This window comes from Populus euphratica, unplaced genomic scaffold, assembly GCF_000495115.2.
Source record: "Populus euphratica unplaced genomic scaffold, PopEup_1.0 scaffold25.1, whole genome shotgun sequence".
Classification (NCBI taxonomy): domain Eukaryota; kingdom Viridiplantae; phylum Streptophyta; class Magnoliopsida; order Malpighiales; family Salicaceae; genus Populus; species Populus euphratica.
In genome coordinates, this window is record NW_011499851.1 from 1,291,545 (window position 1) to 1,311,598 (window position 20,054).

The 20,054-nt window shown below is 32.7% G+C and overlaps 2 protein-coding genes across 5 annotated transcripts; both read left to right on the forward strand.

The window, feature by feature from the left end:
• Positions 1 to 6,150: 6,150 nt before the first annotated feature.
• LOC105121464 (uncharacterized) lies at positions 6,151 to 12,596 on the forward strand. Of its 3 annotated transcripts, none has more exons than XR_841553.1 (4): positions 6,151 to 6,624; positions 6,877 to 6,952; positions 10,941 to 11,221; positions 12,254 to 12,596. XR_841553.1 is itself a non-coding variant. In XM_011020112.1 (4 exons), the coding sequence occupies exons 2-4, from the start codon at positions 6,562 to 6,564 to the stop codon at positions 12,327 to 12,329; spliced, it is 420 nt and encodes a 139-aa protein (XP_011018414.1). In that variant the 5' UTR covers positions 6,163 to 6,377; positions 6,489 to 6,561; the 3' UTR covers positions 12,330 to 12,596. The 3 variants fall into 3 exon arrangements, 2 of the variants coding, with proteins under 2 accessions (XP_011018414.1, XP_011018413.1); XM_011020112.1 differs by lacking the exon at positions 6,877 to 6,952 and having other exon boundaries at positions 6,163 to 6,377; positions 6,489 to 6,624; XM_011020111.1 differs by lacking the exon at positions 6,877 to 6,952 and having other exon boundaries at positions 6,163 to 6,624.
• Positions 12,597 to 17,862: 5,266 nt separating this feature from the next.
• Positions 17,863 to 19,787, forward strand: LOC105121465 (uncharacterized). Of its 2 annotated transcripts, none has more exons than XM_011020115.1 (5): positions 17,863 to 18,102; positions 18,580 to 18,719; positions 18,810 to 19,031; positions 19,168 to 19,385; positions 19,446 to 19,787. In XM_011020115.1, the coding sequence occupies exons 1-4, from the start codon at positions 18,015 to 18,017 to the stop codon at positions 19,366 to 19,368; spliced, it is 651 nt and encodes a 216-aa protein (XP_011018417.1). In that variant the 5' UTR covers positions 17,863 to 18,014; the 3' UTR covers positions 19,369 to 19,385; positions 19,446 to 19,787. The 2 variants fall into 2 exon arrangements, with proteins under 2 accessions (XP_011018417.1, XP_011018415.1); XM_011020113.1 differs by having other exon boundaries at positions 19,457 to 19,787.
• Positions 19,788 to 20,054: the final 267 nt, after the last annotated feature.

Genomic DNA, 20,054 nt, shown 5'->3' on the forward strand with positions numbered 1-20,054 from the left:
CTTGTTAGATAGATTTCGTATGTAATGACATTACACATAGTTTAATGAAATAATAAAAATTATATCAATATTATTTATTTTATGAAGTAATAACAATAGTTAAATCTACAATATTTAACTTAAAAATCATTCATATATATAAATTATTTTATAACCTCAATTTGAAAAGCATTTTTTTAACCAAACACATTAAACTACTTTAGGACCCAGTGGCTGAGCCACAATGTGAATTAAGGGGGCAATTGCCCCCTTAATTCCCATTGTGGCTCAGCCACTGGGTCCTAAATTAATGATATATTTCATTTCGACCATCGCTCTCTCTCTCACCGCCCCACGTCTCTCTCCTTCTCTTTCCTTTCTTGTCTTCTTTTCACAATCTCAGTTTTAATTTGTTTTGGGTTAAACTTTCAAAGACTTTTAGGTGAACTTCTTGGATACCTTGCAGAGCTCGTAATCGAAACCCTCTTCCACAAAATCATACCGTGCATCCATGAGAGAAATATGTGCCAATCTGGAACGGAGGCAAGCACGTAAAAGCAGTCTTATATTTAAGGAAGAAGCTTAAGTAGAAGACAAGATGAAAATGAAGGGAAGAAGAAGACTAATATCATACATTTCTAGTGCTGAGTTTATTCTACTAGTAAAAACCAGGTAAAAGTCACCGAAAATGCAAAATGCCCATTGTTTTCCATCATTGCTCCCTGGCTGCTTGCATCCTGAATTAGCCTAGATTATTAAATAAAAACTCCCTTTTATGATATAGAAATAACTTTATAAATAGTAAATTAAAACATATTGCAAAACTTAATTTTCAATCAATTCTATGTTAAAAAATAAATAAAAAATATCAATAAAAAAATAAAAAACTTAAATCAACCTTTAAATTTATGTTTCATATTAATAAATTTTTTATTTAATTTAGTTTGTTGATAAATCCCGAGTTTGACGGGTTAACCTAATTTGACTAGTTAACCCGGAATTTTATTTTTTTTGCTTTTTAATTAATTTTCTTCATTTAATTTAGTTTGTTGATAAATCCCGAGTTTGACGGGTTAACCTAATTTGACTAGTTAACCCGGAATTTTATTTTTTTTGCTTTTTAATTAATTTTCTTCATTTAATTTAGTTTGTTGATAAATCCCGAGTTTGACGGGTTAACCTGGTTTGAAGGGATAACCCAGTTAATTCAGATTTTTTTTCTTTTTCTTCATTAGTTTTTTCTCTCTGTTGGTTTTTTTTAATTAATCTATTTAATTATCACACTTTTATGACACGACCTTTCAGCCCGACCTACATCCAAGGCTCTTGGGTTTAATATTATTATAAATATTATAATATCACTCTTAAATCAAGTGTTGTAGCTAGAACAAAAGCTATTGGATATATCTTTGCAGAAATATATAACATTCTTAGATCTTAGCATTTTTTAATAGTTTTTATGCAAGAAAAAAATATAACCCGTGGTGTATGTCTTTGTTTTGGTTTTTTTTTTAAGTTTTTTATTATGTACTACACAATGCAATCCAAAGTGAAAAAACGTATGTCTTTGTTTTGGTTTTTTTTTTTTAAGTTTTTTATTATGTACTGCACAATGCAATCCAAAGTGAAAAAGCTGATACTTTTAGTTTTTTTTTGTTTGTGTTTTTTTTGTTTTGTAATTATTCTTTTAATTTAGTTTCTTAATATTAAATTTTTTCTATTTAATTATTAGAATTTCATGACATGGATCTCAAATTTAACCGGTTAACCCGGTTGATTTAGATTGTTTTTCTTTTTTCTCGTTACTTTTGTTCTTTCGATTTTATTTTTTAATATTGTATGCAGTCCACGGTGAAAGACATAAAAAAAATGGTGAAAAGATTTGTGCTTTTTTTTCTTTTTAATTAACTTTTTTTATTTAGTTTATTGATATTAAATTTTTTTCTATTTAGTTATCAGACTTTTATGACATGGATTTCAGGTTTGACGGGTTAGCCCAGTTAATTCATTTTTTTTCTTCATTAGTTTTTTTTTTTATGTTGATTTTTTTTCTTCATTAGTTTTTTTCTTTATGTTGATTTTTTTTGTTTTATTTTTTTAATTAATCTATTTAAGTATCACACTTTTATGACACAATTTTATAGCAAGATAAGTATCACACTTTTATGACACAACTTTATAGCAAGACTCATATCCAAAATTATTAGGTTTAGTATTGCAGCCCAGACCCATTTAAACTTAAATTTTTTAAATTTTGCATCTAAATCTAAAATTTTTAGATATAACTTTATAAAAAAACTAATATTTTTAAATTTAAATTAACACGCAATATGATTGAACTAGTATAATCTAAAACCTGATCTCTAAGACGGTCAACCGCAGACCTGATTGAATAAATATGCTTTTCATTTGTCGGTCTTCGTCGTTATTTTCTAAAAACTAAAAGACTCAAACAGAAGACTCTAAAATAAAATGACCAGTGATAGACAAGCTTTTCATTTGTCTCTCACTGTGCCAGACGCGGATCGTGCGATATCGTTAGGCATCTGTCGTTTATCATCAATATTCGCGCGGCAACGCCCCAGATGTTGCCGCTCCATCAACAGTAAAAGACGTCTTTTTGGGAACAATTAGATTGGAAATCCTCTCTTATTATCTCTATCATTGTTAACAAAATCTTAAAAGAGGTAGGAAGAAACACTGTTTCCCCGTCTTCACCTATCACGGTGGACAAGAATAGTATTTTCCTTTTCTTGTTCTTTATTTTTTATTTTAATTATTGTATTTTATTTTAATTTTATCTGTTAATATTACATTTATTATAAATTAAATTTCATATAAAATTATTTCAATCTATAAAAAAAACACAACATTAAATTGAAGGTTGATTTTTCAAGAAAAAATTTGATTTTATTCTTCTTAAAAGATTATATACAAGTGAGGTAAGATGAAAAATAAAAAAAAAAAACAAAAGTGGTGTCAACTTTTGTTTGGAAATTTTCACCATAAGAATTTTTTTCAATTTTTATTTTTTTATAATTATATATTTTAGTTCAAAATTTTATTTTGCTCATAATTTAGTTTTTAATAGAGAAAAAGGTGGTTTGGTCACTTCTATTATTAATCCCAAAATTGATGTCAATTCCTTTCTCTTGATGAGAACAGTACCGTTTCGATATTTTTGGGTGTTTTTTATAGTTGTAAAAAAATAGATTAAGAGAGTGTTTTTTCTTGATTTTGTGTTTTTTAACCAATTTTTAAGAGAAGAAATGAAGTAGAACTGAGATTATCTCAAGAATATTTTTATATAAAAATAAATTAAAATTTAGTTTTTTAAATTTAAAAACATCTTAGCTTGATTTTTCGGTCTTCTTTTGTAAAAGACTTGATCTAGTATGACTTGTTCAAAAATCCAAATTATTTCATTATTTAATCAATCAATCTGGTTTAAGATTGACAAGTTTTTAATATAAAAATTATTTCCTGATTTAATAAATATGATTGTAACCTACGAAATTTCAGTTTTTATAATCCACATTAACCGCCAGCTGGTTCGAAGTATCTGGCCTCCACATAATCGAAGGGAACTGAAGTGTTGTCTAAATGTCTGTCACAAGTTTGTGAACGTGTCCAGAGAACGTGGCTCTGCATCTGAAAAAATAATAATAATAATAATAATATGACAATGTCCCATAGCTTACTATGCATGCATGGTTCCACGTACAGGCTCCAGCTGACGCTACAAATCCAAATGGCGCACATGCATGTTTCATGGTAGGAGGTGGTTGAGGGATCGATGAATCATGCATGGTCGCCACTCGCCTGCTGTGTCCTGCTCAGTTTCAGGCACGGTTTCTGGAAAGAGGTTACAGCTTGTTTCATCTGTTTTTCGAAACAATCGTTGCCGGAAGAGCGGCATTAGAATTGTTTTTTAAAAATTACATGTTAGAGTTTTAAAAGTTTTAGGGTTGTTAAAGATTTATATAATTATTAATTTTAAAATTTATAAAATTCATTGAGATAAATAACACTACAACCTTAGCCACTTTTTAATCCAGCTTGTGTTGGGTTGCCATGACAACCATAATTGGACAAGCCCTCGATCTGCCCTGGTTGTTGGTATCTGTTTCAGGCATTGTTCTTGCCTTTTCATTAACTAGTTTCTATATGCTTATTAATTATCATGATCAAGATACGGTTTTACCACAAAAAATTCTATTAATTTTCTATCCAGATTCCACACCCCCACCTTACGTTCCACGTTCCACAAATTTGTCTCCGGAATTCTCTTTAATTAACGAGACAACGTTCGGAAAGTTTTCCAACACGACGTATCATATCATTAACTAGGCAGGTGGTCACCAGGACATTTCTTAACGTGTTTTAAACGAGAAGAAAATAATTATAATTCACGTCATATAGATCGTTGTGTATATTTAATTATATTATAAAAAATAAGCTATTTTTATTAAAAAATAATCATAATAACATGCACAAAAAAAAGTATGTTAAAAGTAAAATTTCACAAAACTTAATTTTTTAAAAATTCAATATTGAATGATAAATTAAAAATATAAACAAAAAAAATCTTAATTTATCAATCTAAAATAGTATATCAAACCCGCGACTTAAATTATAAAATTAAAATAATACTATAAAAATAATAATATTCAATTTACAGCACAATAAAATTCATTATGACACTTCAAATAACATGACAGACAACAATTTTTGACCAACAAAAGTTTTTTAACCAACAAAGGTCACATGCACCGCTTGAACATGCATGATTAGCCTTTTCCTTATGCTAGCACATGCAGTCCATGCACCATCATAGCTAGCTTACTCTTTTTTTCTAATCCATTATATTTGTTTTAGATTTAATTTTAGTTTTTTAAAATTTAATTATTTTATATCAATAAAATTTTACTTTATTTTGCCAAACTAATCATCTATTAAGTTTCATAATTTTTTCAAGACATTACAAAAACTCATATCCAGACAAATAAAACAAACTAAAAGTCAAATCTCAAATAAAGCTAATTTAAATTTATAAAATTAAAAAAAAATTGAGCAACTAAATAAAAACATAAAATCTTATCATGACCGTACAATTTAATCCTTGATACTAGATAAAAAAGGGACCGGATATTTTACTAAGTCTCAAATTATGTCCCCTACACTCTAACTCTTTTAAATCAATTAAATATAATTTTATTTTGCAAAACCACACCCCAAGATTCCCATACGGCAAGCGTGAAAAATAAATCACCGAGAAAATCTCAAATCAAAGTAATGTTAAAGGACTAAATGAGAGAAAAAGAAAATTGAAGGACCAAAGCATAAAAAAGCATAGCTACCGGAAAAAATTAAAAAAAACTCAGTCACTCAAGCCCTCACCCATAATTGTGCTGGCTTAACTTGATAGGCTCATGTGCTTGGACTCATTTTTGATGGTCTAACCGCTAGGCCACCTAAACTCGCACACGTCATTTTTTTTAAACGTTTTTTGTCTTCATGTTTTTTCTTCAATTTATATTTAGTACCTTTTAAATTAATTAATTTAAAATACATTAGATATATTATTTAATTTAATTCTTAGATTAATTAAGAATATATTTTAAATATTATTTTATTAAATGCCTTCAAATTTGTACGAATAAGATTATAATTGTATTTTTATAATACTAGCAAGCATTATTTTTACACCGTTCATCATTACTGTATTTTTTTTAAAAATTATTTACTTGTTTTTTTGCAAGTATATATTTTTATTATCATATAATTAAATTAAAAATTATTTTAAAATTATTAAATTCGATCGAGTTTATGATCTAAATTGTGGTTTGATGGCATAACCGAAAATGATTAAGGTATATCTAAGTTGTCATGGTACTAATATTTTTTTAAAAAATATCATTTTAAATTTTATTTTTAAGTTAAATTAAATTTTTATTAATCATTTAAATTATTTTTAAATTTTATAAGTTAATAGATTAATATCAAGATGAATGATTTCAATATTTATATGTTATGTTAGTTGAGATGACACTATGAAAGCGGTTCGATGATAGCACACAATCATTGTATAAGAGTTTCGCACGACACCATCACTGAATCTATATAATTACGTTTTTTTATTTTTTGTTTACTAAAAAAATACATCATCAACCCGTATATTGTTTTTTAAATTCAAAAAACACTCGTCTTTAACCGTGTGGGGCTTCTTTTTTTTTTTTTTGCTATTGTTTTTTCCTTTTCCTAAGAAAAAAAAAGGTCACAGGCTCCATCGCCCGATTACTCACTCGTATCGCGCGTCCTTGCGCGGAGGAAGAGTTTAAGAAAGAGTGCCCGAAATTTCCTCCTCAATTCGCCTAAAATACTGTAATAACTACAAGGTTTGATATGCAAGTGTTTCCCCCGATTCTTAGCCCTAAACTAGGTGATGCTTAGTTTTCCCAAGTTGGTAGGCTAATGCCATTGCTGAGTTTCGGTTGTCGATCATACAGGGATATCAACCGTTTCTGATACAAGGAAGAAAGAAAACAGCAGAGCAAAGCAGATCGCCATTGCGAAAAGATCATGGAATGCACAATGGTAGCCGAGGAACCAAGCCCTAAGAGATCGATTGAGAGTAGGCTTCAGGTATGTACAATTCTATTGCAGCCATTTGCCATGGGGTGGTAGGAATCCATCCAAAGAATGTTTAATTGATGCGCCAATATTGCTACGTGCCTCCGATTTAGTACAAATTCTATATGCATGCTCACTTCTTGTAATCATAGCTCGGTGTTCGTCGATTTGGAGCAGTAAAACTAAACTAGTGGTTTTAATTTTAATCTTCTGACGTGGTTTCTCTAATTTAGATTCTTATTGTTTACTGCTTCTGGACGGTAGATCAAAGTGAAACTACTGTAGGGATACGAGGGTCGATACTCTAGAGAGTCTTTAAACTCGCTTCATGAAAAAGGTAGTCAGTCTCTAAAGATTCTCTCTTTTGATTTTACATGCCTGCTCCAAGGGTGAAGACGAATACAGATTTCTCGAGGTCAAACAAGGCGGATACAGGGTTCAAAAGAGATAAATTCAAACTCAAAAACCTCAAAGCTCACGGGTGCACCCAAGAACACTAACAAATCTTACACAAAACTCAATAGACAATAAAGAACATAATAGAAGTCTTGATGGGTTGTTGCTTAAACAAAAAAGGGTACCTCAAAACTCACACATAAGAGCTTATTTTTTTCTTAAAATGGCTCTTTCATGTACAAAGCGGCTACACGCATTTAATAGAACCTACCCCTACAAATGGGTGTTTAAGCTCTTGTCACACGGTAATATGACACTTTTAGCTCCATCTCAAGCGTATCAAAGTATAGTTTGAATTCAGGCGGCATGTGCGGTTGATTTTATAATTATAATTGTGTTTCTATTATATTATTTGATTTATCTTAGTCTTTTTTTTTTTAATTTCTAGATAGAATATATATGGTAGTAGAAAGAGGTTTGGCCGGAAATAACTTTTTTTCTTTTTCTTTCTTTTTTTTTTCTTTTTTTTGGGATTGCATGATGGTCATAAAAAAATTATATCAGCCCTTTAATTTATTTTTTCTTTAGATTCAGTTTATCTTCTTTTATTTGTAATTTTTTTTATTTACATTGATTATATTTAATTGAATTTTTTTTATTTCATCTATAGTCATTTGATTTTTGAATATTGTTTTCAAATTTGATTCTCATCCTTTCAATTACTATTTGTTTTATTTTGAATTATTTTTTTAATTGATTTGTTTTTTTTTTATTTCATCCCCAGACATTTATTTTCATTTAATTTTTATGTGAAATTTGATCTAACTTTTTTTAATTACTATTTTTTAATCATTTTTTAATGGATTGATTTTTTACAATTTCATCCCTGAATATTTAATTTTTTTAATGAATTTAGTCCTAATTATTTTAATTGTTATTATTATTGTTTTTTTTGTTTTTTTTTTTTGTTTTTTTCCTCAATTTCATCCATTGATTTTTGTTTGGTTAAGAATCTGGCCTCCTTATTTTTTCAGGTTTGTCTTTGATGGGGTCACACTAGTCTTATGACCCAGGTCATAAATCTAAAAGATTAGCCCAAGTCGACTTTTGTTTTTTTAAAACATTTTTTTTAATATTGTTTTACTGGTATTTTTTAAGCTTTCTTGTTTCTTGATCTGATATGGCTGATTTTTGCACTGTGAAGTATGTATTGAAGAACCTTACATACACTATGGAATGATTAAAACATGTTTTTGACAACTTTAAAAATTCAAATGTATCTAAAAAAACTCCTTTATTTTTTACAAACAAGACTCTGATATCAATTATTGATGTGAGAGACTGCTGATGGTGGTTTTGAAATATTCAAGGAAGATAAAACAATCCTTTTTTTGTTTTATAAACAACAAGTGTACATAATTTGCAAACTTTCAAACACTTACCATCTCTTTTTTTATAGTGTTTCTCTCTTTTATTTCTTATACTCAATAACATAAACTTAATTATCTATTTATACATAAAATGAAAAAGTGAAAAATCAAAGTTCCATGTGTGAAAGATAATTGTAGATTGTAATGTGAAAACGAATGGTGATTATGGTTAATGATTGTCTTTCTTGACTTTTTAGATGGAGTTTACTACAATGATTATTTTAACCTTTTTTTTATATTGTTAAAATTAAGTCAACCTGCCCAAGTTTTGATCGGGTGTTAGTTCGGGTCATGAGTTAACCAAGTTTAATAACTTTGATCTACTGTTAAATTGTCATGTGGTCACATGACCACTAAGCTATAGGAGTTGCTAACATGCATCTGATGTGTACCAATGCATCATATAACCTCCATTTGGTAGAAGCCATGTCACAACCACTGGTATTAAACATGGATCGTCCTGACCGGTCGACCTGGGATCCAGTGGCTAGATGAATCCAAGTTTATTAAAAGATCAGCTAATGCAATAACTCGATAAAACTCGATCGACTTGGTGGGTCGACTTATGACTCAAGCGACCCAAGTGAACTTGGACGAAACTTGTTTTTTTTTTTTCAAATGTGGTTTTTCTCATACATACCTCTTTTTTCATATTTTTTTGTGGTTATTAACATTTTTTAAAATTTACTATATAAATATTAAAAAAATATTTTATTTTTTCAATGTGAGATTTGAAACCCTTTAATATATATACTCTATAAAAAAGTTATGTTTTTTCAAAGTAAGATTTGAAGCCCTTTAATATATATACTCCATGTTTTCAAGAAAAACATTATTTTTTCAATGTGAGATTTGAATCCTTTTTTATATATATACTCTATGTTCACAAGAAAAAAATTATTTTTTTAATGTAAGATTTGAAGCCTTTTCATATATATACTCCATGTTCACAAGAAAAAAGTTATGCTTCTTCAATGTGGGATTTGAAACCCTTTAATATATATATATATATATATATATATTTTTTTTTAAAAAAATATTTTTTCAATGTGGGATTTGAAGTCCTTTCGTATATATACTCTATGTTTACAAGGAAAAAGTTATGCTTTTTTAATGTTATGTTTTTTTAATATATAATAAAAAAACTTTTTGGTTTAAATACTTCAACTTCAAAGGATAACATAATATCTTTTCAATGTGAGATTTAAAGCTTTTTAATATATTACTCTATATTCAAAAGAAAAAAAGATATTTTTTCAATATGGGATTTGAAACTCTTTAGTATATATACTCTACATTCACAAGAAAACAAGTTATGTTTTTTCAATGTGGGATAAAAAAATTTTGATTTAAATATTTGAACTTAAAAGGATAATATAATATATCTTCAATGTAGGATAAAAATCCTTTTTAAAATATTTTTTTAAACTTCATTATTTACTATATGTATAATCTATATTCAAGTTTTATCTTTTCTTAATTTTTTCATATGAAATATTAAAATTTTAAATATATTTTTTTAATTTTTTTGAATTGACCTATAAAACTTAAAACTCGATCTTTTAACCAGATTAACTCCCCAACTGAGTTTAATAACTATGCTCACATCATGAAAATACTCCTTTTGTTAAAATTGAACTTATTTGCTTCTATCTCTTGAAGGTGTACTTTATTTTTTAACTTCATGGTTCGTGGGACTCATATTTGAATCCAGGACCTCACTCCCTCTTGTTTGGAAATACCATCGGCCTACCTAAGCACTCATTCGTTACTAATACTGTCAAATTTAAATTTCTACTTGGTCTCAATTGCATGCGTTATTGAATTTCTGAAGCCATATATGAGAGCATATATTATATAACAGCATGTTCAAGGTGGTCAATATTTACTTCAATAATCAATGATAATTTTTTTACCAATAATTCTTCTTAGATTCTCACGAACCCCCCCTGTTTTGCACGTAAATATTGGCATGCCTATAACGAAGTTGAATTTCATCTTGCTGCAGGAATTAAAAATGGACTCGAAAATACCAGCTAGTACTATTTTGTTTCCTTATATTCATAATAAAAATTCTCATATTCATAATGCTATGAAGTGGATAAAAAATAACCTTAACTATTTTATTTCTTAGGAATACAAAATACTTGATAGCAACGTAATAACAGAGTCTTCTTTTTGTCCCTCTTCACTTGAAATATCAACCTTGCCCCTTCATGAACAACTCGCAATTCTGAAGTAGCTTCTGCAATTCTTTACTTTTATCGTTTTTCTTTTGGGTGCCATGTAAAGTAGGTTTAGTGATCTTGCATCTACTCTACTTGCTAACTTGACCTCAGGGAACAGCTCACAGAGATAATGTTATTTATGAGGATCAATATTTTTCTCTGTGCCGACAACATATGATCCTTTTTCAGACGTGTTTTATGTTAATTTTAAGGTTATGGCCTGTTTTAATGTGAGACTAAAATGATGTTATTTTGCTCAATTTTTTGTGTACAGAAAAGGAAAAGAAGTGGAAAAATAAAAGCAACGGTGAAAAGGTTAAAAGCTGAGATGGTAGAGATTGCTGAGCAACAAAAACATATTAGAGAAGGGCAAAAGGAAGTCAGAGAGAAGTTTGAAGAGATTGAGTTTCAATGTGATGAACTCAAAAAGGAAACGTTCCTGATATCACAACAAGCTGCAAGCAATCAGAAGCGCCTAAATCTCATGTTCAAAATTTTGAAAGCACGAGATGAGAACAATTTTCATGAAGCTGCCAGTCTTACCCAGTCTCTTCGGTTAGCTTCACCTAAATCTTTCTTTAGTTTCGCTAACAAAATCCCTGTGACTTTGGTTGAATGCATGCATGGGATGGCTAATTGGTCCCCTTAAGTTTACGTATATCTTTGTCTGGGAAATACAAGTGGCTTTAAAGCTAATTTTGAGTATTCGATCAGGGTATTTCTTTTCAAGGATTCTTGGCCGGGACTAATCCTCCTATATCCTAGCATTTACAGCCCCATGGTAGATGAGTTTCATGTCAGATAGATGGTCTACCCTTGAACTCTCTCCTGGTGGAGAAAACACCAGGCTTGCTGTTGCCAACAGGGGGCTCAACTTTCTATTAGGCAATCCATTGACGCATCAGAATAGATCAGAAAAATGGCCTGGGAAGGGGGGAATTGAGATTTTGACTTGAAAATAGAGGAAATATATAGGTGATCTTTTTATACAATCATTTCATTCGTAGGCAGAACGTACTGAATTTACTACTTGGATTGACCACCTAGAAAATTAGCATGTCTTCATATTAGAGAATAAGTTGTTTGATTTCAAAGTAGAGAAAACAATCCATGCCTGTCTGCGAGAGCGTTACTGCTATAATCACCCTGACATCAAATTGGCAAACAAGGAAATTAAAATTTTCAACTGTTAGAACCATCTTTTGAATAGTCCATGCACTCTCACCTGCATGGCCGACAACTCCTAGAATGAACTGCAAACTACAAATCGGATATGCTTGAATGATCATGAGCCTGCAAACCAGAGTGATTGTTAGTGCCCCCTATCTCCTCTGGTTCTATATATGCCATCTGATGTTAAAACATATTAACTGTTTATTTAATTATATAGGAGAGGTTCGAACTCGAGTTCTCTTGGGAGGGCTCGGGGGACGCTAATGTCTGCTAGGCTACAGCTTGTTGGGACATTTTTTGTTATTAAAAAACAATTCAGCCAAATCTCTAGATGCAGCAGATGTAGAAGCGACTTTTTGTATGTTTGATTTTCGAAGCATACAATCCTCAGTCTTTCTCCTTTATTTTTGCCAGAGAATGCATGAGAAGCAAATCACAGAGCAATACTCAAGTGGTTGTGGATGCGAGTGGCACAGTTGGAAAAGAATAACAGGAATCAGCCATGCATGAAATCCAAGATCACTGGAAATGGCTTTATGGGTGTGTTTTCAATAATTTGGCTTGTCATGTAAGTAACTGTTGGAGTGTTAAGATCAATAGCTTTCAACTGTTAGTTTGTTTTAAAATTAATGTTGAATCTGCTACTTTGATTGTTGCAAACGCTTATGTTGAGTCTGGCTTTGCTTATTAGCTACTGGAATGGCCTAAAAGTTAATAATCTCTTTTACTATGGTAGGCAAGGAGAAATCTTTCTGGATATGAATGCTTCCAATAAGCTGTTTCCGCAAACCTGTTTTTCGCAATCAGCTTCCGGATTGCTAATGCTCTGCAATCAGTTCTCTTTATTAGTAAAATCCGCTTCTATGAATAACAGAAGCGGGCGACCACTGTAGAAAAAAAATCGATCCTTGTTTCCTTTTAGGTCATTAGTGCACGCCTAAGTTAAAGCTCAACTTGAACAAATTCTTTAAATAGAAAGAAAAAGTTCAATTACAAGTCTCATGAGCTAGCTATCATGAAATAAAAATTCACATAAACGCGTCAATGAATATATACAAATTCTTTAAATAGAAAGAAAAAGTTCATCTCTGTAGCACCTTTGATGGGGTTGAAATTAAGAAAACCTCATTAAACGGGAACATAAGTTCCAGAGTTGCCATCAATGGCTGTTGGGAATTGTCATTATTATGGCAAATACATATCTTTTTGAAGAAGATAGCTTCCGTTGTCAAAGAGAGTTGTTACTGCAGCAACCAAAAATCACAAAATAGGCAAAAGTTAGGTGACCACCATGAATGAAGATGAGCCGGAGCAACACCATACTTGCTTATAAATAGACACCAAGAAAGCCAAGAACAAAGTGAGAGTGAGAGAGAGTGATGAGTGTGTATAAGAGAATAAGAGAGAAAGAGGGGCTGTCAAGGGCAGCAGTGAGCTGGGAGTTGAGTTTGAGTGGGTGTAATCCCCCTCCTCTATGTATTTGTTTTGTGTTTTTTTCTCTATCTCTAATAATATCGACTCTCTCGTAGATATAGATGATTTGTCGAACCACGTTAAATATTATGTCAGTATGCTTGGTCTCCTATGAGCAAATATCAGTACATCACCAGTCGGATTCCCCAATAATTGGTATCAAAGCATAAGTTTAAAGTGGTGTTTGATTTTGCTCAAAAATAAAAGTTGTCAAAATTGTGTTTTGACCATGCTACTGTGTAGAGGAGTAAGAGACAAAGCCACTGTTGAAAATCACGTCAAAATCAAACGTCAGAATCCTCTTCATGCGCCGTCACGCGCCGGCGGGGTGGCTGCCCACGCATGTAGACTCGAGCTACGCGCCACACATCCAACCTACGTGCCAGATCCGGATGATGATGATGTCATCCTTGCATTAGCATGCCATTTTTACAACCAATCAGCAGCCACGTCAGCATTGTAGGACCCACCTGTCGTATCATCCGTCGCGCCAAGCCGAGCCGAGCCAAGTTGGAGCCTAGCCGAGGGATAGGATTCTGTGTAACGGAGTCTACATGCAACCGGATCTGAGATTGAATCTAGACCGCTGATTAGGCCATAATTATTTTGATCAAATCTTAGCCATCTGAAGTGTAATTTGAATGATTTCAGACTTCTTTTCAGCTAATTTGATCGTTTTAGATGCAATGTTACGATTCGATCATTGAGATTGAGACCAGAAATGACGACGGTGAATTATTAAAGAGAGATTGCCCAATCATAAGGCATATGATGGTCATTATGATGGTCGATGAAGATGAAGAAGAAGAAATCGCACATGTTTGCCCAGTTACATGTGTTGAACTGCTAAGTGGGGAAATTTTAATTGCCTTGAGGGAAGATAAAATTGGGACACTTTAAACACCTGATCATGTGGATAATTGGAGGTGGAGAGTGGAAATTGATAAAGACCAATCTTAACGAATCTAAGCATTGGTAGTCTCGCTAGATGTTGAGAAATCAGGTACAAAATAAAGATACCCCAGATCACTTGTAAATGAAAGTCGCGACAAAGCTAGCAAAGGGTTCGCGACAAAGCTAGTAAATGGTTATATATACGAAAAGATAATACAATGGATAGATATAGCCTAAGAAGTTCTGGCTAGGAGATTGGGTTTTAAGCGGGACTAGTGTGACCCTTCCAATCTTTCCTAGGAACTTGTTTAGTGAAAGGATTATCTATACGGTACTATTTTCGTATATGTGACAATATGTGACAATTTATTATGAAACTATTGAAGACTAGCAGGATAACGGCACAAAGGAACAGTTGGGTTCCGTATGATCAAGGATCTAATGGAGTGGTGATTTCTCCAAAGAAGTTAGATTTGGTGACTATAATTTCTCGGAGGGTAGAATTGATGAAGACCCTGATAATGAAAGAGTAATACAGTAAGTGGATAAAGATTGGCACCCTATTTTGACTTGGATAGATGTTGTAACCGGATGAGCTGCTGTTAAATATAAGCAAGGAATAAGGAGAAATCTGGAGAACAACAATTACATAAGGGCACACGGAGATTGTGCAGGAGTACTCGGAGGATCCAACGAGGTATTGTAATGAGACAACAAGTGCAAGGAGAATAAGTGTTCCCAGATGAAGCTCAGAGCAGAGACTATGTGAAGGTTATACAACAGGAAGTCTCTTGTGCTCTTGATGAAGGCAACAAGCGAGGACCTTTTCAATGCATACAAGGATGGAAAGATAAGCTATTACAGAAGCACCTAATTGAGGGGGTGCAACCTCCTATGATAAAAGGTGAAGACACTAAAGGGAGTTGGTGTGGGTGAAGCTGTTAAGCAGAAAAGCATAGAAGCTCCAAACATAGAAATCAAAATGGATGATTGCGAGGAGTGTATCGCAACTCTCTCTTTCTATGTGATCAGTGGCAGTGATGCATGGTGGTAGGGAATTTTTGGAGCCACATTGAAGCGTCCCAGCTGGAAGAGGATAAGACCGCCTATGAAAGGCGAAGACACCTTAAAGAGAAGGTGTAAGGGCTATGAGATGAGCCCGAGATCAAACTGCCGTATGATGATAAATGGGGACACCTCAAAAGAAGGTGTGAAGGCCGTGATAGGAGCCCCAGTTCAGAATGCCCTAGAGCAAATATGATGGCTAGATATGAGTAGACAGATGGATAACCAATGAAGTGGCTATGATGAGTATGAAGATAAATACTAGATTGATTTTCATGGATATTGCCCCCATGCTAAAGATCAATGAGTTAGAAGACATTTGCCTTAGACAATAAGTGGATGAGTTGTAGAGCATTAAGACGCGACTGCTATGTAGGAGCAGAGGGCATCCGCAGGTTCCTGGAACAAGTTGACTCTTGTCAAAGTGGTGAGCTCGATAATGACATTATAATACTCAAAGTATGAAGACAAATATGGATCAACTTTTAATGGGTGGCCCCCATGGTTAAAGGTGGAAAGCTACCTGGACTCTTGAGACTAAGAGCAGGAGACTCATGGAGAAGTAAAGCGTGGTTCCTAGGGTGGAATAGAGGGTAGACGCAACTCTTAGATGAGTAGACTCTTTGAAGAGTAGTGAGTTTGTGATAATGACTGTCGCATTTGGGAATAGAAATTTTCATTTGAGGGGGTGTTGTAAGCCTTGGCGTATAATCATCCCGGACTGAGCATGGTTGATACGCTCGAAGGGGAATGTTGTGTCCTAGAGACAAGCGTTAATATTCTTCAAATGTGATGTGAGAAACCATCTGGTCGAAGTGATCCTTTGGTGTGAGCAAGGGTGTGCTCAGGTTACTCTGGTGATTGAAAAGTTTGGTGAGTACCTGTAAACTTAGCCACAGACGCTCTCAGAATGATAAGTTTAGAAAAGCTGTAGGATGCATGCTTATACTGAAGAAGCAAGAGGACAATTGCCCATATAAATAGCAAAGAGGGTGATTGTTGGGAATTGCTATTATTGTGGCAAATACATATCTTCTCAGAGAAGATAACTTCCATTGTTAAAGAGAGTTGCTGGTGCAGCAACCAAAAGTCACAAAGTAGGCGTCACAAAGTAGGCAAAGGTTAGATGACCACCATTAATGAAGATGAGCTGGAGTAACACCATTATACTTGCTTATAAATAGGCACCAAGAGAGCTCAGAACAAAGTGAGAGTGAGAGAGAGTGGTGAGTGTGTGTAAGAGAATAAGAGAGAAAGAGGGGCTGTCAAGAGCAGTAGTGAGCTGGGAGTTGAGTTTGAATGGGTGTAATCCTCCTCCTCCTCCTCCATGTATTTATTTTGTGTTCTTTCTCTATCTCTAATAATATCGATTCTCTTATGGATATAAGTAATTTGTCAAACCATGTTAAATATTGTGTTAATATGCTTAGTCTTCTATAAATAAATATCAATACATCACCGGTCAAATTCCCTAACGGCTACCAATAAGAAATTATTGGATTGGTTTTAACTTCAGTGAAGATGGAGGACAGACTAAGCAATTAGCCTTATAGCCTTTAATTTCCACGACATCCTGTTTTTCCTTCTTGATAGCCAAAAAAGCATTCCAAACCTCAATCATGTCCACGATATTAAAAAACATCTTGACTCCTTTTCCCTGTCATTTATTCCTTCCGGGGATCACGATCTTTCAAGAAATATGGCAACTAGACGATATTGTCTGAACACGACGATCCTAACTTCTCTATGTGCAAATTTCATTTTCTTTGCAAGAAAAAAGGTCTGTGATTATGATTTTTTTAGGGTTATCAATTATGCTATAACTCATCTCAAGTTTTTGTTGGTAGCATTTTTGTCGTAAGGAAATGCCCAAGGATATATGTTATGACATGGTTGCAATCTTCCGAGCCGAAGCTTACATTTTTCATTGATTTGCCTCCTGTATAGCTAGTGGAGATGGATTTTTCAAGTGTTTATTAATGTTTTACTCTTTTTTTAAGGTTTATATATATATATATATAATTAAATATAATTATTTGTTTGTTCACTTACAAAAAAAGAGATATAAAAGGTGTAATGGTGGAAAAAGAAGAATTTATTATATCATTTATTTTATAAAATATAACCATACATATAATATAAATATTTCAAATATAATATTATAGACATATAATTATTTTTTTTCCCTATGGCATCCTAATTTTATAACAAATTTTATATGATTTAAAATGTATATTTACCATGTTTTGTATTTGAATGTGTTTTTTTAATAATATTATGAAAGTTAAAGTATTATATGCACTAATATACTTTTATGTTGTATATTAATTATCTTAATATATTATTTCATGTATAAATATATTATTATTTTATTATTTTCTAATAATATTATATTTTAAAATATACACTTACACACATACACTTTCATGTTTGATACCCAATTTAAGGTTTGCTCCCTTCTTCTTCTTTTTTTCCTTTTCTTTTCGCCAATAACGACAAACACAATATTAACAAGTCCAAATTCCAAAGTCACGACAAAATGAAAGACCGAAGTCTTCCACTAACCTTCTGATGTAGACGAGGGGGCACTTCAAGCAACATTTTTATTTCTTAGCACAAAGTCTTCGTCAATGACTACTCACAATTACAGATCAGAAACCCTCCACGGTCTTGATTTATCACGGCTTGGTTTTTGAGACAATATATATATTAAACAGGAAATTTCAGAATTCATTAGAGAGCGATGGATCCTGATCATTTTGATAATCAAGAGACGGTATGGGAATGGGGGTGGGAGAGGTGCATCCAGGAACCCACTGGAGATACCTCCTGTAAGTAATAACTGATCATTTATACTAGGAGTAGCTGCTTTTGTATCTTTATTAATTATTTTATTGTTTGATAAAGGGTTTGTATTGTTATCTTGCTTTGGTTTATTGGCGTCTCTAATTTTCCAAATCAAGATGCTGTGCCTTTGAGACTTTTGGCATGGCGGTGTGAATATGAACCCAATCTAGTTGATTCAAGATTCATAAAATTAACTCGCCCCCTCACACAAAAACTAAAAAAGAACATAGAAAAAAAGACAAAAAAAAAAAAAAAACAGAGTTATAAGAAATGACGCTGTAGCTACCAAACAATTTTACCCGGTTGTGGCTGTAATTATAACTGCTGTGCTCTCTCTCTCTTTTCTGGGTATTTCCATATGCTGCATGTATAAAACTTAGCGTGAAAAGAAAACAGCAGCAGGAACACCCCCATCGGCTCATTTTTCTGATTTGTCTTGTGGTACTGTCCGAATTCAACAGTCTTGGATGCAGCAAAGCCAACGCCAAAGGCACAACTTGATAACATGGCTGCCGGATCAAGTACCATATCAGTACCCAAAACAGAGGATCGACGCGACAGGAAGAAAGGTTACGACAAAGCATATCGCGATCGTTGTAGGGTACTCACTTTTTTTCTCAATTAATCTATTTGTTTTCTTGAGCAGTACTGTGCTACATAAAAAACTGGTCGTTCAATATTATATATGCAGGAAGGCAAGAAAAGACAGGAGGATGAATTGAAGATGCAAGCGGTAGAAAATGCACGCTTGAAGGATGAAAATGAATCCCTGGTGAAGGAAAAAGATACCATATTGAGTCCAAAGCTGGAATTAGCAGCAAATGTGATAGATCAACTTAAAAGTGAAAATCACGACTTGAAACGTATTAGTGACCACCAAATAATTCGTCTGGATGCATTAACAGAAAAAATTGTATATATTTTATATCCCAGGCCTTACTAATTACTTGTTTATACACTCATATATTTAGTTTATTTTATCACCAGATTTAGTTCAGGAATCAAAATAATCATATCTTATACTGCTTGGATGTTTATTCCCCGAACAGTCAAGCCACGGTGAACTTGAAAGCCTCCGTGATGAAGTTGCACGATTGAGAGAAAACGTCAATGTCCAGGATCCCAGGATGCAAGAAAAGAAACAGCTCTTGGAAGAGCATCTGAGGTTAGCAAACGAAAACAGACTGCTGGAATTGCAAAATGAGTTTTATTGCAGGATGATACAAAATGAGAGGCACCCTGGAAATTAAGGATGAAGCTGAGTAAGGTAACATGTCTATTTACTAGTTTAATTAACGATATCTTAGATGAATAATTTGCCTTCTAGCTTTATTGCAGGAGTGCCACATAAAGCAGCGGGTTGCGCGACCGCTATAATTAGATGCCGATCGTACTATATAGATTATCTTGATAGCGCTCCTGTGCCTTCCAAGTCAGTACTTCACCTGCAAACTCTCTATTAATATTTGACCACCCTTCGACGAATAAGGAAAAAGAGGAAGAAGATGGCTTTATTGCGGCAGAACAATCAAAGGTCTTCCGTGTTGGTGTTGTGTTTGCCGGCGAATAAAACGCTGGCGCCTGCTTCAATTTGTCACGCTTGTTTTATCTATGTATGTGTCAACTCTCAAGATTAATTTTTCTATAAATCGCCTCCTCTATTGATTAATGCTGGTCCTGGTAAGGTTTTAGTTACTTTCTTTTTGTTTCATGCTATATCCTTCAATGGGTAGATCATCGTATTGATAACATATACATCTAATTTAATAAATTATTCATCAACATTTCTATAGAGAGTTCAACCTCGTTTAACAATTTATATTTTCATTTTAAAATGATTTCTGAAAATGGCACCAAAATCATTTTAATAATAACATAATCATAAATTTTAATCCTACTATCCATATATATATACATATATATTCTTTTAATCAAA

What these genes read in the sequence shown, in the direction of transcription:
- LOC105121465 (XM_011020115.1), top strand. Translation starts at nt 18,015, where the DNA reads ATGGATCCTGATCATTTTGATAATCAAGAGACGGTATGGGAATGGGGG. An exon ending in CATATCGCGATCGTTGTAGG is followed by an intron (nt 18,720 to 18,809) that starts GTACTCACTTTT and finishes TTATATATGCAG; the next exon opens with GAAGGCAAGAAAAGACAGGA. An exon ending in ATGCATTAACAGAAAAAATT is followed by an intron (nt 19,032 to 19,167) that starts GTATATATTTTA and finishes TTCCCCGAACAG; the next exon opens with TCAAGCCACGGTGAACTTGA.
- LOC105121464 (XM_011020111.1), top strand. Translation starts at nt 6,562, where the DNA reads ATGGAATGCACAATGGTAGCCGAGGAACCAAGCCCTAAGAGATCGATT. An exon ending in CGATTGAGAGTAGGCTTCAG is followed by an intron (nt 6,625 to 10,940) that starts GTATGTACAATT and finishes TTTTGTGTACAG; the next exon opens with AAAAGGAAAAGAAGTGGAAA. An exon ending in AGTCTTACCCAGTCTCTTCG is followed by an intron (nt 11,222 to 12,253) that starts GTTAGCTTCACC and finishes TATTTTTGCCAG; the next exon opens with AGAATGCATGAGAAGCAAAT.